Source organism: Haliotis asinina, chromosome 14 (genome assembly GCF_037392515.1).
Source record: "Haliotis asinina isolate JCU_RB_2024 chromosome 14, JCU_Hal_asi_v2, whole genome shotgun sequence".
NCBI classification, from domain to species: domain Eukaryota; kingdom Metazoa; phylum Mollusca; class Gastropoda; order Lepetellida; family Haliotidae; genus Haliotis; species Haliotis asinina.
In genome coordinates, this window is record NC_090293.1 from 5,151,007 (window position 1) to 5,169,872 (window position 18,866).

The 18,866-nt window shown below is 38.8% G+C and overlaps 2 protein-coding genes across 2 annotated transcripts in view; one reads left to right on the top strand and one right to left on the bottom strand.

The window, feature by feature from the left end:
• Positions 1–6,647: 6,647 nt before the first annotated feature.
• LOC137262103 (DNA-directed RNA polymerase I subunit RPA43-like) lies at positions 6,648–13,095 on the bottom strand. The gene is made up of 4 exons (XM_067799878.1): positions 12,828–13,095; positions 11,503–11,644; positions 10,885–11,087; positions 6,648–9,900 (listed from the first exon to the last, which is right to left on the bottom strand). The coding sequence occupies exons 1-4, from the start codon at positions 12,995–12,997 to the stop codon at positions 8,496–8,498; spliced, it is 1,920 nt and encodes a 639-aa protein (XP_067655979.1). The 5' UTR covers positions 12,998–13,095; the 3' UTR covers positions 6,648–8,495.
• Positions 13,096–13,489: 394 nt separating this feature from the next.
• Positions 13,490–18,866, top strand: part of LOC137261297 (cytoskeleton-associated protein 5-like) — a 52,996-nt gene continuing 47,619 nt past the window's right edge. Inside the window, exons 1-3 of the mRNA XM_067799020.1 lie at positions 13,490–13,594; positions 16,161–16,226; positions 18,026–18,219. Coding sequence (XP_067655121.1) covers positions 16,170–16,226; positions 18,026–18,219 — 251 coding nt within the window. The 5' untranslated portion in view covers positions 13,490–13,594; positions 16,161–16,169. The remainder of the gene's footprint in view (positions 13,595–16,160; positions 16,227–18,025; positions 18,220–18,866) is intronic.

Sequence of the window (18,866 nt, forward strand, 5' to 3'; positions counted from 1 at the left end):
CCGAGTTCGATTCCCCACGTAGGTACAATGTGTGAAGCCCATGATATTACTGGAATATTGCTAAAAGAAGTGTAAAACCAAACTCATTCATAAGCAATAAGGCTTTGAAACCTATTGTCGACTATTCCTGGTAAAGGCATGCGTTATGTGACGAAGTACTATCATAATACAATAATACATTGGGTTATCGAGGAGGTGCAACATCGCGTATCGAGCTGTAGTATGTATAGTAACTGAAAAAAAACAATGGTTGGGCACCCATGCAGAGCCTCAATACAAACTCCTCACAAAATGTTTCGGCAGTGATATTTTTGTCCGATCAAGTCGGACTGTTTACATTAAGGTTTATAACGTGCTTGAGACGTGACTATCCGCCCACCCAAAATTGTTCCTATGCTAAACCTACAGTTGTGACACGGTTAATACTCTAAAGCGGTTTATTCCCAGAGAAGCGCTTAGACTTGGACGCCGAGTGCCATTGCGCAATAGAGGTATAAAAATATAAAGTATTGAGTGATTGGTCTCCATCGATTAATACCATGACGGAAGTCAGATATGCCCAGCATAATCTTATAGGGATAAAGTCACAATTTCACTATGTCCGTTATGTAAGTCAGCATACTGTATTGTAGCGTTCAGGAAATATGATGATGGTAGTCTTTTGCAGTCTGTATTAGCAGATGTATATATACCCTGGGTCATTTTATTGGTTGGGGAATACGGTTTAATGTACCTTCTCTTATGACCTCAATGTGTGGTCTCTCTGGTCTCAGAGTGACCTCCCTGTGTGACCTGTCTGTGATCCCAGAGTGACCTGTCGCACCTCCCTGTGCCACCTGAAATGTAAACTCTCTGTGGCCCGTCAAAACATTGTGTACCCAACTGTGTGACTTCTCTATATGAGCTCCATGTGACTCCCGTTATTAAATAAAACAATGCATCCGTTGCCAAACTTGTAATGTATTTTATGACTATTTATTATTATTTATGTTATATTAATGCATGTTTACCTTTCAGCGTTCGTACATCGAATGATAATACATGTCAATTTTCAAGATACCGAAAGCAAATATCATCGGTTCCATGATAGTTACTATGAATTCCGGTCTGGATTTATGGCGGACCATGGTACGTGTTGAGTCACGTGCACTGCAAGATTAAATGAAAGCTGTCACTCCACAAGAAGGCTGCAGCCAAGCGTTGTCATCCGGAAATACAGGTCTTGTAACCAGAAGACGGTTTCGAAATGCGGGACACTAACTGGATCCAGCCCTTCCTGGATATACTGACGCGTCAAATTAACACGTACTATCACCTACTCAAGTTTACAGTCACGAGGTACACATCCCCTCACCATAACTGAACCTACACCAAAGGCAACAGTTGGTTGAGCAATTTTGCTGCATTTGGTGTATTTTGCCGCCTCCAAACGCCGGATCGTCCATTGGTTATTAGAAGATGAATCAGCCTATATCAGACCAATGTATTCTTCGCCAAGCCTCAGATTCATACCTAGACAATAAGCTAAACGTGCTTGTTGGTGATCGTTCTGTAGAGGACGTTTGGTAGTTCGTCCCGGCCATCCTTAGTCCAGTCTGACCTGTTAACCGAACTAGTAGCCACTTATGCCCTACATCAGTTGTCGAATGGTTGTCCTCGGGTGTACCTCCATAGTTCTGTCTTCGCGGTCGAACGTCATACTTCACCTCATGGGTTTGGGGGACATTTACACTTGCAGACATTGTCCTCATATATTGTTATCAAGGTGAACCTGAACATATCGTTCTGTTAGCAGTCAACATATTAAGGGTGCTTAACTTTCTTCCAGATGTATATATGGTACTCTATGAGGTTGAGCTAAACCTACATATGGTAAAACAACCACGTCGCGCTTTAAGTAATTCATATCAGTTAACACAGTTCCATAAGCGATCACATCTAGGGGTACTTGACTTATATTTCATGTATTTATATATGAGACTATAACTAGGCGAGCTGAAACTACATTTGTACACGGCGCATCAAGGGAAATAATTTCATTTAACACCACGACACGACGAGAGTGCCACTTTCCATCACAGTTCCCTTATATAATCGGACTATACATAGATGTCGGTTCTAAAGCATGCGTTTAGAAAACTATCACATATGTAGTGACATAACGGATATATCTCACCGAGAAGGCGTTGGAAAATCAAGCTGACTTCCCCAAGACAATGATAATGGTAACACCGGTGGTATTATCCAAGCAATCACCCCTTCCTAGCCTACCTTTATTACTCTCTATTCTTGGAGGCGGAACGTACAACGATAAAAACAGCCCACGAGCTGCATTACCAAGCACCTTTTAACATTCAAATATGAGAATCCTTGTCAATTAACTCTAATAGATGAGTAAAAATATCATGACAACATGTAGTAATGAGCAATTTTATGATTGTTCTAAATACATTTTATCACGATGATGAAGAGGGTTCGTAGCTCACCTTCAAGTGAAATTGATGAATTTGTTACTAAATGGCAACGCTGTCATCGCGGTCGTAACTATGCCAGTGAGTACATGTACAGCAGAAGATTGATATCGATACTCGTGTGCAATTTTAAGAAACGTGTTTCCGTACAATTTGCAAACAATAACGTTGCATTAAAGGATCAATGATTGAAACATTTTGCCATTGTGGAAGTTTTCCATCGGGCTTCAGAAAAACATGTTTATATATGTTTACTTTAAATAATGTATCTCTGTATTATTTTCAACTTTTTATCAACTGCAAGTGTGTTCTGTGTGAAAATAGTCTTCTGGCTTTCTGTCTGTGATGAGGAAAAACCAAAACACATCTGTTTAAGAGTGAAAACTAACATCCCGAGCTAACGAGCCGTCTAAGAAGCCTGGTACCTCGTGTCCCTCTTACCTGTGAAAAGCAGTTTGAATTAAATGGAAATACAAACAGTTAGTGTTCGTCTGTAAAAAGAAAAAAACCACCGAGGTCACCGCATTGACAGCCATGACATTATCTACTATATCCGGACGACGCGCAGGCTATGGACTGTTTTCATCCCATCGAGAACCAGGGATCACCATTGTCGCCGTTAGCGGATTCTCTTGATGACATCCGTACTTGGATGTACAAGAACTTAAAGCTTGACCAAGACAAAATTGAAGTCATGCTGGTTGGAACCAAGACCAGGCTGACAAGCTCAAGGCAGGTCAACAAGGAATAGAATTTCCAACTTGTGTCAAAAATCTTTGAGTTTATCTTTAATCAGATTTTAACTGTGACAAACATGTGACCGACCTCTATTGCAAGTGGAACTACCATTTGCGAAACATAGGGAATATTCATTACCTTCTCACGCAAGAGGCAGCTGCTAAACTACTGCTTTAGTTTGCTCCTGGGCGCAAAGCAAGAACATATCTGCATACGATACAAAACAAGACTTCCCAAATATTAACAGGAAGATCCAAGTACGACCATATCCCGCTCATAACCAGATCATTACACTGGCAACCAGTACAAAGTTATCTCCCTTATGTACCGCTGTATAAATGGAACAGCACCCGAGTACTTATGCGAACTCATCAACCTAAACAGACACTCTCATTCACTGCGAGAAGACGCGCATTTTCTTATCCGGACACCGAAATAGAAGCTCAAAGTTGTTTGTTTTTTGGGTTTTTTAAAAAGAAACAAAACAAAAAAAACCTGCCGCTACTCTCATTAACATGAGGACTTCCCATTTTCTTTGTCTTAAAAGACATTTATCCTGCCGCTACTCTCATTAACATGAGAACTTCCCATTTTCTTTGTCTTAAAAGACATTTATCCGGCTGGAATTTCATCGTGTGAATAAGGTCCTATTGCTCATTTAGCATTATCTATTATTTTATTGATACTTTATAACTGATGCAGTTTTGTGCGATCATATCGCTGTTTGCCGTGTCTTCCCTCCCTCTCGGAGCGTCATAGCCTTTCTTCTATGTATACGTTTAGAGGGCTAACATTTAGGAACAGTATTTCTAAACGTCATCGTCAGTTAAACCAAACTGCGGTTCAGCTATATGTCATTCCCAAGGACGAACAAATGACAAATCGCTAAATAGCAAAATGACAAATCGCTAAATAGCAAAATGCCACGACTTTGACTGATGTTTTGTGTAATACTATTCCCCCAGTGCTCCAGGGAGGTCGAGTTCAGCTGAGACAGTTGCTGCTTTTATGTACGCTTTATACTGTTACCATTTAAATTAATCAGAAGAGCAAAGTCCATTGGGACTATTTCTGCCATAGATAATAGGTTATTATTGATTTGTTTCCACTGGTTATAGTCTGTTTCACCTAAATGTTGTATTTCAAACATGTTTTTGCATTGACGTTGTTTCATACATAGTGGAATATTGGCTTATGCTGATATAAATGCACGGATCCCGCTGAAGACAGATCATAGGATGTAAATGTATATCTAAAGTTATGTTGATGAAGAATTTATGATGCCTGTACCTGAAAACTTTGCATGGTTTTGGAAATACATGATTAACAAAAACGGTAGATTATCATTAATTATTTTCTTTAATGTTCGGAGAAAATCTTACATGAAATCAATACTGACGCTACGAAGAGCCGAGACAACTGAAAAATATGAGAGCTCTCACAGATATAAATGTTAGTATACCCAGCTGAGATGGGAATGATTCCTAATGGTCATGTTAGCGCGATGACAATAACAGTCGACCCTAAATCTGAGCTGCAATCTTAATTCTTGTCAACATGGTTCTTAGGAGATTATGTGAAGGAGAAAGGTGGCAAACAATAAGCATGCTTAATGCCGGAATATCCTGCTAGGCTAGAGGACGCCAGCTCGCCACGACCACCGCCTGTTGGCAGCTTGATACAGATACATCGGCTAACTAATGAAGCGAAATAAGTCCAAGGTTGAAAGTCTCGAGTGATGTGATCGCTCCAAAACAACCTTTCAGTGAATGAGTGAGTTTAGTTTTACACCGCACTCGGCAATATCCCAGCTATATGGCGGCAGACTGTAAATAATCGAGTCTGGACCAGACAATCCAGTGATCAACAACACGAGCATCGATCTGCGCAATTGGGGACCGATGACATGTGTCAACCAAGTCAGCGAGCCTGACCACCTGATCCCGTTAGTAGCCACTTACGACAAGCATAGTCGCCTTTTATGGCAAGCATGGGTTGCTGAAGACCTATTCTACCCCGGGACCTTCACGGGTAGACAACCTTTCACCTCAAGCACCTGTCAACAATGGTAATGACTATTGATGATCATGATCTATTACAACTTCAACTTCAAAACAAATATATATTTACGGTACGTATTACCACTTTTTCAGGAGGGTGTGCGCTGGAACTTTTTATGAAGTGATGAATGAGTGAGTATAGTTTTCCGCTTTTAGCAATATTCCAGAAAATATCACGGCGGAGGGACACCAGAAATGGTCTTCACACAGTGTAACCACAGAATCGAACCCAGGCCTCCCCCTTGACGAACGAACGCTTTAACCACAAAGCTACTTTATTAAAACAGTCGATAACAGCTTTACCGCATGTGTTTGCAAGGTGAATGCTCATTCGAAATCGCCATAAGAAACAAGTCCACCTGCTCTAAGTATTATTGTAGTAATATCACCGCCAGAAATGGACATGTGGAGACTCGAACCCGGGTCTTCAGCGTGACGTACGGACGCTTTATCCATTAGGCTACCCTACTAATACTGTCCCTACTGTCCCTTAAACGTCCAGTGAAACCCAAGCTGAGTGCATCGTTTCCTACTGAAAGACTAGAAGTATATTGTCCCGTAATCCATGAAAGATGTGCAACAGATGTCCCTCTCCCGGGGTAGAACAGGCCTTCATCAACCCATGCTTGCCATAAAAGGTGACTATGCTTGTCGTAAGAGGCGACTAACGGAATCGGGTGGTCAGACTAGCTGACTTGGTTGACACATGTCATCGGTTCCCAATTGCGCAGATCGATGCTCGTGTTGTTGATCACTGGATTGTCTGGTCCAGACTCGATTATTTACAGACCCTCGCCATATAGCTGGAATATTGCTAAGTGCGACGTAAAACTAAACGTGCTCGCTCGCTCGCCCTCTACACTGCAGCCGTCACCTGCAGTTCTTTCATTACAATTAAACATTCGGGCAGACGACAGTTTACGTTTCCAACGCTGAGCTACTGCACCTACTGCAGACGGCGGAACGAGAGATGATCCTTGAAGACCCGATAGGAATTGGTCTTCCGCAACCCATGCTTGTCCAAAGAAGTGTCTTTTGGGATCAGGTGGTCAGGATTGCTGACTTGGATGCCCTGTCCCAATTGCTTAGATTGACGCTCATGATGTCAATCACTAGATTGTCAGATCTAGACTTGATTATTTACAGATCGGCATCAGATGGAATGATGCCAAAATAAACAACAAACTGTTTGGCTCCCTCAGGTCTTGGACAAAGGACTGAATGTGTGCCTTGTAAGGGTATCTGATCTAACCTTTCTTAAATAATGAGTGCTGAGTGCAGTGTAAAACTAAGCTCATATAATGCCCCTAAAATGTGACAATGGAGAGGGCACTGCTGCGTTTCTACAATCTGTTCAAAATGAAAACTGGAAACTGAATCAGGTTGGGATTTTTTTCATTTTCATTTATCAGATTCATTTTTTTCATTTTACAGTTCCATAAATTGGAAATGTTACATGAATGAACAATTGTTTGACAGTATCCCTGTTGACAGTATGCAACTATGGCAGTTATGCCTCAGATTAATATGGGAAGCAGAGCTCCAGATAAGCAGCATATTATAAAGAAATAGAAAAAAGAACTAGCATACATCTCTAAAATAGGAGTTCAGATTAGGACAAGACAATATCAAAAATACTGAGGATCTCCAACAACTAAACCACCATTCTGGGGACTATGATGACTTACAGTACTTTGCACAGACCCTAACTGGACTTATACCATCCCTTCAGCCATTTGCGATTGTAATTAGCCTTAATAATACAACAAATATTCTATGATTAAGAAGGTGTGCAGAGATAAACTGACTTTGAAAGTCTTGAGACTACACTTGGGTGAAGTTGTATTAGATGTAATTTGGCACTGTGGATGGATTTTGTCTAATTTTATTATTGAATTGAAAAATCCTGCATCTGTTCTACTTATTTGAATGAATATCCGGATTTTAAAAAGATGGCATGTATCTAAAAGTATAGATACTCACGATAAAATGGAAACACCACTTAGTTTCAAAAGTACAGGTATCACACCCACATGGTCAAAAGCTTATCTGGAGCTCTGTGGGAAGAACTCCTGAAACAGGTCTGAAGAGTTCCGTCAAACATCCAAAGTGCATGCTGCTGGCAAATATGGAAACAAAATGGTGGCACATCAGGATTGGCAAACCACTCTAACTGCTGGAGGGCCCCATCAGGAATTCGTTAGTTGTCTCATAGTCCCTGGACTGCATTATGTCTTTCCATCCAGCCCGCCTTGCAATGCTAAAGTCATAAACGAGACAAGGCTAGATTTCAGCAGGTTCAGGAATCTCCCATTATACTACATTTCCTATTCAATGGTTTTATTCCAGCAATATTCCAGCAATTTCACAGCAGGGAACACCAATGGCTTCACACATGGGCTTCACACATTGTACCCATGTGGGAAATCAAACCCGTCTTCAGTGTGACGGACGAATGCTTCAACCACTAGGCTACTCCACTGCCCCTGTATTTCAGAGTGAGAGAGTTTAAGCCAGTGTTAGCAAAATTCGAGCATTGCCATTATGAAAGAATTGAAACAACACCATCATAATATCTACAACACTGACTCACTGTTTGAGGCCTACGAATTAATATCTACAGAGACAACAGACCTTAATCAACTGTAGGAAGTTTATCAACATTTTATTTCAGGTCTGATTTGATGTAAAATCAGAACCTTCCCTCACAGTCTTCACTGGCTGTCCACGGTATGGCACCTGAGAATGCAATTACAAATCACATTCACCTCTTGACAATGGTGATGAGTTTCTGCAATATTCCAGTTATAACATGGGATTCACAAAGAGGGACAAGTGCTTTCACCACAAGGCTACACCACCGCCATAACTGAAATGAAACACCATGGGTTTGTGGACACTGACAGTATCCTTACTGATGTTCTAAACGTATATATCATTGCAAAGATAATGTTATGTTATCATACATATTGAGTCAAGACTTCAGGATACTAATGAGTATTGAAAGTGAATCCAATACAAAACATACATTATGCCACTTTCCTTCCTTTATCATAATCATCTCAACATGCTTCAAACACCATTCAAACATTTCAAACAATTTTCATATCACCTCTTTCATTATACACAAAATAATTTTACTCACATTTGACATCAAACAAAATGTGTTTAATAGTCTACAAATTATCATTAACCATAACTTCCTTCATAACATTATTAACAAATCTTAAAACGACATGTGTTGTTTCTTCAACTTTTTTTTCTTTTTCCGTTTCAGTAGCTGCTCGTCATCATGCACCATGTGCACAGTAGCATCCCTCTTTCTCTTCTTAGTCACAGACTCTGAAACAGATCTATCACTCGTATTGCCGTCCATCTGTGTCACACTCAATCTACTTGTTGAGGCTTCACTTTCTAGAACAAAGGAGTTGTCACTCTTTAATGTATGTCTTGACTTGTGCAAAGCTATGTCTCGGGACACATCCAGTTCCTCTTCTGAGGAGGAGGATGCCTCACTCTTTCTCTTCTTCTTCTGTTTTTTCTTCTTCCTCTCAGCTGGAGACGGCGTTGTAAGTCGGACAGCAGCTTTTGTCACCTCATTCTGTAATGCCATCATTACCTCCAACAGATCTTTCTGACTATTCTTTTTCTTTTTCGTCTTCGACTGCATCTGTGATAATATTTCCCCAAGACCAGATGCAAGACCAGTGAGCACATTCTCCTGACCTGATGATTCACCTTCCAACTCAGATACACTCTCATTGTGTATATTCTTTTCCTTCTTAATGCATGATTCTTTTTCCAGTAAATTTGGTTTGGGCTTTATTTTTGTTGTAGGTGATTCTACATCACCAGAAATGTCATTGTCAGCTTTCTTCTTCTTTTTCTTCTTCTTCCTCTCTGTCATGTACAGCTCACTTTCCTCATAATTCACAGAACTGTCCAGGATTGAACTGTCCCCAAAATCTGACATACCTTCTCCTGAAATTTCAGAGATATCATGTGCACTCTCCTTCATTTTCTTCTTCTTTTTCTTCTTCTGTGTCTTTGACCGTCCACTAACATCATCAACACCAGAATTATTCTCAAAGGAACTATCCACAAGATATGATGTACCGTCACCAGATATATTCGAGCTGTCAAGTGAATTCCTTTTCTTGTTTTTCTCAATGGATTTTTCAAAAGAAGCAACAACTACTGGATCGAAGCGGACTTTTTTAACTGACACAGTTTCATTACCTGGATCTGAGTAGTTTAGCTTTCTCTTCTTTACAGAAACTGGAGTCAATGGTTCAAGTTCACTCTGAGACAAGGACTTTACATGTACATTTTTGCTAGCATCATGGGAATCTTTTTTATCTTTAGTCTTCATTTTCTTTGACTTTGGCAGACGTATATCCTCCTTGGAACTATCATGAACTGACTGACAAACATTTCCATCAACCTTGTCAAAGTCACCAGATTCTGAGCTTGTTCTTCGCTTCTGAGACAAAGTAAGTTCTTTATCAACAGTTATCTCTCCTTCTGAATCTACATGTGAATCATCTTTCCTTAGAGAAGAATCATCCTTGGTTGCTGTGCATGGGGAGCTCCCATTGTTTTGAAGGGCTTTCAGGTATTCTGCAATGATACTGGAAGAAAAGAGAAGCCAACACTGTAATACTGTCATATATCTTTCACTACACGTTCACTCAACGAGACAGAGAGAGAGAGGTGGCAGTACGCAACCCTTGGCAACCCCACCCACACTGATCAGACTGAAGCCGAAGTCGACAATATGTCAGGGCTGACAAGGGGCATAATATAAATTCTTCCATATCATATCCCTTTTGTCACAAACCATCAAAATGTGCAATGTATTTCTTTGTTAGTGAATGCAATTTTTTTCACCCTCTTGGGTGGAACTGTCAAGCAAGTTATTGCAATGATGCATTAAAGGATGTAAACCCAAATTCTTCAAACATGAGCTCATATTACTGGCCCAGTCTAAATGCATTCAAAGGCTATACTGGCACAGCAGCAAAGGAAATATAGCTCTGCTTATTACGCCCCGTGATATAACACTTACAGAGCAATATTTCCAACATGTTGTATGTACTTAAACTGTAAATTTAGCAAACACAGTGAGTATAAACAACTGAAGTTGTCTAAACCGGCACTCATCGAGATTGAAAAAATAATCCAGTTTGGACTGGAGAACCGATGATGAATGTACAAATCAAATCAACGGGACTCAGATTTTATGCTGGAGTTGACAACTTGCTAGACTGGACAGCTTCCGCTGTATTTAATTTTCAAGCATCAGTAACCAGAGTTCAATTTCATGTTTTACTACTAGTACTGGAGCAACCCAATATTACAAGGTGCAACCGATTTAGTTGTCTAACATGCACCACGGACAAGTCAATTTTTGAGTGGGCACACTTCTGAATAACAAATCTAAATGATTCCATTGCATGTTTCTTTCAATACATATTGCAACAAAAGCAGTACAACTGGAATTTGGCTGGTACAACTAGGTTTTATCTAAACTTGCACATGGTCTAAGTTGGTTCACTTCTCTTAAATCGAGCCCTGGTTACTTAGGGAACACAGAGCTAAAACTGTATACATACTTCTCATCCACTAACTTCCCCTTAAGGGAGATAACTGAGTTGTTGGAGAAGATATCTTCTACTTGGAATGGAAACTCCTGCCCTGGTCGAAGCAAGGACCCACGCCAGCCATTCAGGTGGGTTCGAGGGCGATGAAGTGATGCATTGAAACGATCATGAACAAGGCATCCAACATGATCTTTGCTGATTTTGTTTACTGTACCCTGAGGAATACAACAATAAGTCTTACAATGTAAGGGAAATTCCCTTGTATATTATCTCATTTAAACAAATCCTATTTGCCAAGGGTAACATTACTAATAATAAACAAAATCTGTTTCATTTAAATACTGCATCCTTTTGAGGGTGTGCACATTATGATTGTTTTCAGATTCATCAAGTGATTAATATGTAACGATTATTAATGGGCATTCAGTTCATAATTACATACAACATGCACTAGGTTTGACTGCATTAACACAGTGAGTGATTATGGTTATAGTCTGGTTTTACCAATAATGAAGCCTTATCACCATGATCAGAGTGGAGAACACCAGAAATGGGATTCACACAATGTATCCATGTGGGGAATGCACATTTAACGTAGAAGAGGGAGATTAGCAGAGAGATGTATGCTACCTTAAGAAGACATCCTAGGGTAGGTTTGAAGAGGATGTAGTCAGCTTGTACTCGGAGATGAAGGAAAGGCATGTCATCCATTATATTCCCAACGGAACTAAGCAATTTGATGTTGTCATAACATATGACAACACTCTCCAAGCTGAAAAAAGTAACAACATGATTATAATAAAACTCAACAAAACTTTCAAAGTTTGATACAGGTTATTTATGTAGGGAACAACAAAATGGCCACATAAAAAATGTCAAAATGGCCACAACAGTAAAAAGGTACTTGTACATGAATAAAGAACTTACATGCATATATTTGTTATTTGATCTTAAATGATTTGTTTATGTGAGTAATAAAGATTAAGTTTTTTCTGATATAACATCATTTCTCATTTTCACATCTTGATATCAAATAACACAAATGTTATGAGAATTAAAATATAATAAAATAATGTATGGCCATTTTGACCTTTTGGTGTGGCCATTTTGACTCGGGATTTGTGGCCATTCTGACTTTTCTGTGGCCATTTTGATGTGTGGCCATTTTGACTAGGACCAATTTATGTAGGCATGGGTAGATAAAGGAGAAAAATAAACTACTTTTATAGAATAATATTTACTTATCCTATAAGCTTGATACGAAAGCATTAAGGTCTGCATAAGTTTCAAATTCTCATTACTACACTGACAAGACACTTGGGTTGTGATTGAATATACTTCCCTATTAATAACCACTTTATCCATAAATAAAGAACAGGACAGGTTTGTCTGTTGTTTAAGTAGTTCTGCCAGCAAAACAACATTTATCTGTCTGAACTATTGTTTAAGCAGCAGTTAACAGTTAATAGTATGTCACTGAATATTTCGATACAAAGGTTCTTGAGTAGAAATACTAGCTCAAGTGAAAAAATGTCACCTAAAATCTATATTAGGTAAGAGTTCCGCCCGTACCCCCCACCCCAATCAAAAGCCAAAATTACTGACATGCATACCTGACCCTAACTATACATTCAATAAACTTGAACAGATATAAAAAGAATCAATAATCAATTACCTTATCACACAGGGGAAGGTGGGAATATTCTGTGTAAAAAGGCAGGAGTATGGGCCTAGAAGTAATTACACTTCTTTAGTATGGTTCGTTGTTCTCTACTAGTACAGTGACAGTGACACTCTTATCGGTTTGTTAACAACTTAAACAAGGCGTTTCCTCATTGACTGAAATGTCAGACTTACCAAAGACGGTATCTAAAATGTTCGGGCAAGTGTCAAATAAATGAGAATAAAGGCATCAAGCATACATGGACATAACTTTCAACTGATGGCACACTTACTCGGTGCAAAACAAGTTGATTTCCGAATCCAGCTGATCTCGAATTCCTTGAGATATGTTTCCTAAGTATCGCGGGGGCAAGCAAATCTGTCTGGAACTTGTCATTGCCTTGAATCCAGAAAATGGATCTTTGAGAATGTCTGTTGCTGACGCATATGATATACTTGACATGCTGACATAGACACAGTGCTTTTAGCACGTAAACATTGCCACACGTGGTACTCAGATTTCAGGAGGCGGCCATCATGGAAACAATGACCTTGACCTTTGAGTCATTCTTTAGAAAATATTTTGTTTAATACGTTTTATGTGTTTGTATCGTATTTAGATGTTTAGATGGTTTTATATGTTTATGTTAAATTATCCGTACTTCATTTTTATACGTCGTTTTAGTTCATATTTTATTATCTCCCTTTGCGTAAAGTTCTTTAACAGATGGCGCTTGTTCGTGCTAGATTCTGTAAGTCATATTAAAAACGACATTATACATGTCCCAATAGACGTAACATAGCAATCGTATGGTCTTAGAATCGCAAATAGATATATAATTATGTAAATATAATCTCAATTATGTTGTGCATAAGACGATTAGATATCATTAATTATGTACACATAATACTAATACACAATAGTGTAATATTAGTCTTAAGGAAAATAGTCACCAATATGGACCAATCCTGAATTTGTTCTGTTCAGTTTTCAAAATGGACTGAAGAAGTATGATAAGATATTGTCAGTTGTTTACTTGACGTTAGTTACTTACAAAAGGTAATTTAGATCGCTTTTTTGTAAAGTTTGCACTGTAATAATGATGAGGATGAAGTGTATTATAACATGCTGTCATCCCAGTTGGAGAGAATTCACCCTGAAAAAGATGCGTGATTCATTCAACAGGGCATATTAATTTCACAAATTATGTCTGATATTTTGTACGTATGTCAAAGTTTTGTCATGGTACACTTTCTCTTAATACCGTTTGTAAATTATTAACATACTCACAGTGCTACACAAGCAAGTGATCTTTCTATCAATTCAGACTTCCCTTTCATGGCCGCACGACACTGTTCATAGCATTACTAATCAGTCTATAATCCTTGATTTCCGATACACGGAGGGAGACGTGGTCAGATCATTTGACAGATTGCCCACATACATTCCTGATTATTTTGATCATGTCAATAGCTTTTTGAAACTGACATCTTTCCTCTGGAAATCCTATTTCCATCATAGACGAGAAACGTCAACAACTTCAAATGTCATGCTTGCTGTCAACGAGGTCACAGTGACTTCGTGACTGTCTAAGCTCTGACTTGTCTGAGTCTTGTCATCACCTAAATCAAATTGGAGTCAAATCAGACCTTAATTTAACAATGTTCAGTCTAAAATAATGGCATAAAAGATTGTTTTGTGAAGATACTGGTTAGGTATGTACCTACTTAAGTTACAAAGGTCATAGGTAAGGGTACTCTTTGTGTGATTTACGAGTTTGTGTACTAACCAAATGGATGCAGGCCCCCCTAAGTACTTGAAGGAATTACAGCAAATTTGAAGGAATTGCATCTCAAATGTAAACAAACGCAGCCCACTCGCGAAACAATTGCAGCAATATCGGTAATTTAGCGGTAATAACAGAAACACATCGGCCCTATCGGAAGCAATGTCGGTAATACTGGAAACACGATCGGCCATCTTCGGAGATTTTTCTGTCGCGAGCGGAAACTCACGCAGCAAAACATGGTGTCGTTGGAAGAAGCACCCGTCTCGGGGAGATTTGTTTTTAGTTCCTACTATTACATTTTCATACCTATCCATCTTTGACCACCCGTGTTGAATGCGTTTAGGTATGAGGTGTTGTCGGGGCAATAGCTTATGTTTTTAGGAAAAGATTGTCACTGCAGAAGAGTGTCACAAGTCATGCCCCTGGAGATTGTTTACATCTGAACATCGAAGTCGTGCCGATGATTACGAACATCACGAACGTGCGCCATGAAGAAGTTTATGAGCCATAATTTTTCTTGCTACGAAGTGCAATTGACAAATTTAAACACATTTTACCAAAAAAAATGATGTTATATCTGGCGCACGTTCGTAATCATCGGCACGACTTCGATGTTCAGATGTAAACAAACTACAGGGGCATGACTTGTGACGCTCTCCTAGAGTGACTATCTTTTCCTAAAAACATAAGCTATTGCCCCGACAACACCTCATACCTTAACGCATTCAACACGGGTGGTCAAAGATGGATAAGTATAAAAATGTAATAGTAGAAACTAAAAACACATCTCACCGAGACGGGTGCTTTTTCCAACGACGCCATGTTTTGCTGCGTGAGTTTCCGCTCGCGACCGAAAAATCTCCGAAGATGGCCGATCGTGTTTCCAGTATTACCGACATTGCTTCCGATAGGGCCGATGTATTTCTGTTATTGCCGCTAAATTACCGATATCGCTGCAATTGTTTCGCGAGTGGGCTGCGTTTGTTTACATTTGAGATGCAATTCCTTCAAATTTGCTGTAGTTCCTTCAATTACTTAGGGGGGCCTGGGATGGTTTTACCTATCTGCATGCATGGGCCATTCAGTTTTGCGATCAGTTTCTGCGTATATGCACCCACTCCAGCAATGAGCTTTTTTGGTTTCAGATTAATTTTTGACTCACTGTGCACATGCCAGATTCCTGGTATGGTTGTATGCTTTACTCATACCATAAACAACCTTAAAGAAAGCAGAAATCAAAACGAATACATCATTTTATGTTGAGTGCAATCGATCTCAGGTTATGAAACATTCACAGGGATGGGACAGGTAAATAAATAGCTTACTTAATCAAGTTAATGTGAACAAGCTTATGTATGAACACATCTCACCACAGCCCTGCCTGCACAACTAAGAAACACAAGATTGTTTATGCAGCTGCAACCAAAATTGGACATGAATTATTAAAAAGTATGTGCAAATGGATGTATGTACTGAGCTATAAATATTGTCACACGTAAATAGTCTTTGATTTACAATGTATTTACATTATCGATGCACACACAACTAAATCAGAACCAACCAGTGGCTATTTTTACATTCTCTGCACATGCGCATTGAAACATAATGTGAAACTACCGAATTAGAAAATGAAGGTACATATCAGGTTAGATTGGCAAGATGAAGATAGATTCGATTGGTTGTGTGAAGTGTTAATTCATGGTATCATATAGGTAACATTAGAATGAAATCCTTATCGCCAAGTGTATACACTATGATAAATCCCTGTGTACATGGTGTTAGACCTGTGTTACTATCCTGTTTGTGCTGAACCTATTGAACTTCCCTACTTTCCAGTGATCCAATATGGGGGATGATTCAGAATGGATGAAACTGCCCACAGAGGAGAAGTGCACACACAAGGTAAGGATGATTTTGTCATTGTGATTGTGTTCATAGATTTATGTCTAGTATTTACATAACTAAAATGGATATTAGACACACATGTAACATTTGGGCATTAATGTGAAATTGTAATATATGTCAGATTAATTGTATTTTGTTGCCCTTTGAGGGCCACAGACATACCTTTTTGTGTGTGCCAACATGTCCATGTGGTTGATAATGAGTATTCATCAATCAACCACAAAGTGACTAAGAAAAATGGTAACTTTGATGACATTCACAAATTACTTTAAATATTTGGCATTTGAATTTCTGGATATTGGAAGAAAGTTTATGGAGTCATGTTTATTAAGTAAGGTTGAAACAGCGTACATTGAAACTCTGATGCCTAGTGATACATGCATGTAACACCTACTTTACTATGTATAAATGTGTTTATTAAACTAGACCATGGTGATTGTACAAAATTCATATGTGTATGAAAAGTAGAGCTCTACTGATATATTTTTGTATAGTTGACCTTTGACTAGCAAATATTTTCTTTTACTAGGCAAATAAAAAATTTACTAGCCAGACCCTTTAGTGGTACTACACCTAGTATTTTGTGAATAAGGTACTATAATTCCAACCAGAGTTTTATTTTATTTCCTCACTCTGTTCAGTGACTGAGTGAGTCAAAAACAAACCATATCAAAAGAAATATGCCACCTGGAAGCTACTTTATGAGGTATGAACACACTTTAGAATCTCATTTGCATTCGCTTACCTCCCTTTGTGTCACGCAGATGTCTATTTTTTGAAACACGGAAATGAACTGAATATCATGACGAATGAAAGCTGCAATCATTTCAAGGATAATGTGTTGTTATTATCTTACGTAAAGTATTTAAGGATGGACGTTAATAACACCAAACGTAGCAGTCGCCATTTCATAAGTGTTTTATTATTTTCAGACACCACTTTGAAAATTCACTCGCATATGTGACTGTTTCACTCGCAATTTCTGGAGTATTCTGGGATATTCTGGGAAAACACACACAGTATCATGACCTGTGTGCACATATGTATCATATTGTGGCAATCTGTATTTTAGCAGTGATAGTCTACTAGTATTGATAACAATAAAAGGTCAGATTACAGCTTTCTATTAACTTTAATGACAGTAATATCCAGCAGGTTCTTACTTTGATTAGCCACTTACAGTTGACCAAAAGTGCCTTATTATGTCATGATTTGATATAATCTGTGAAGGTCAGGATGTCTTGGCTCAAAGAGATCTTGGTATTAAGGTGATTGGAACTCCTGTACTTAAACCACAGGCAAACTAGCTCAGATAGGGTTTGTGCAGCAAACAAAGTAACCTGTCTCCTTAAATGCGAGTAAAACATACTTATGGGGTAACATATTCCATCACCTTGATTTGAAAAATTATTTGAGTTGTCAAAATATTCTATCACCACCGTCAAAGGTAGATGCCCATTTTCTCACTGGATTGTGCTTTTTGATCTTTGTTCATTTGCTGTGTCATTTACAGTTATTACTTACGTAAAGTATATTTGATTCAGGATTTAAAGCGCCACTCATGGCATATCAAATTATCCCTGCACATAGGAAGCCTGAGATTGTTTTTGTTGCACAACCCTTTTCGTTCTACAGTTTACCTGTGCTGTAACAAGGAAATGTGATATAAAATCTCCCCACTGTTTCATCCATGGGTGAAACAGTTTGGAAACTGTCCTCTTTAACCCTTGCCTATATCGTAGGTAGCAGTTATTAGAACTGGTTAATATACTGTATGAATTCTGTCATTTGTCCAGGTGTGGAAGGCCCGTGTAGCAGGTTATGAGGAAGCAGGCAAACTGTTCCAGCGAATTGATGATGAAAAGAGTCCTGAATTCAACAAGTATGCAGGGTTGATGAAGAAATTTGTGACAGACAGCAATGCTGTGGCTCAAGAGAAAGCTCTGGATGCGGTTCTCCATTTTGTGGAGAATGCACATGTTGCTGCAAGGTATGTCACTGTCAACATTTCAGTGCAGTCAAGTCTCATTAATCCCACCTTCATTTATCTGACAGTCAGATTTTTCTGACAATCAGCTTTATCCGACACTTTTGTTGGTAACAAATTGAATAAACTTAATTTAGTCAGATTTATTTAGTGCTACAGCCCTGTTAATCCTCCTGTTTTGCCTTAATTTCTGTCTAAAATATGTTATATTCTGTTTTGGGGTTTTGTTTGTTTTTTTATTGTAATTACTTTCATCTTTATGTAAAATTTATAAATTTACGAGTGTTATGGACAGATTTTTTTGTCAACTTAGAATTGGTCTAAGTTGATGAAATCTTGCTGTCAGTGTAATTTACAGCTGACACTCAGCGGTTGATCCGCATGTAGTATGTCCTTCATGCAAACCTATTTGTTCTTCAACTGTTTGCTGTGCACTTTGTAAGAATTTATGCGATTCAGAATATATTCTGTTCAAAGACGTGCGAAGCACAAACAATGTAGGCTCTCACTAGTTATGTCTAAATCGGTTGATCTGCATCTGCATGTTGTTAAAACAGCTGACATTCATCATTTTAGTCACATGTACTCGGGGGGCATGGTCGAGATGCCCATGAATTGTTGTCGAAATCTCAGTAGAGAGCATCATCAGA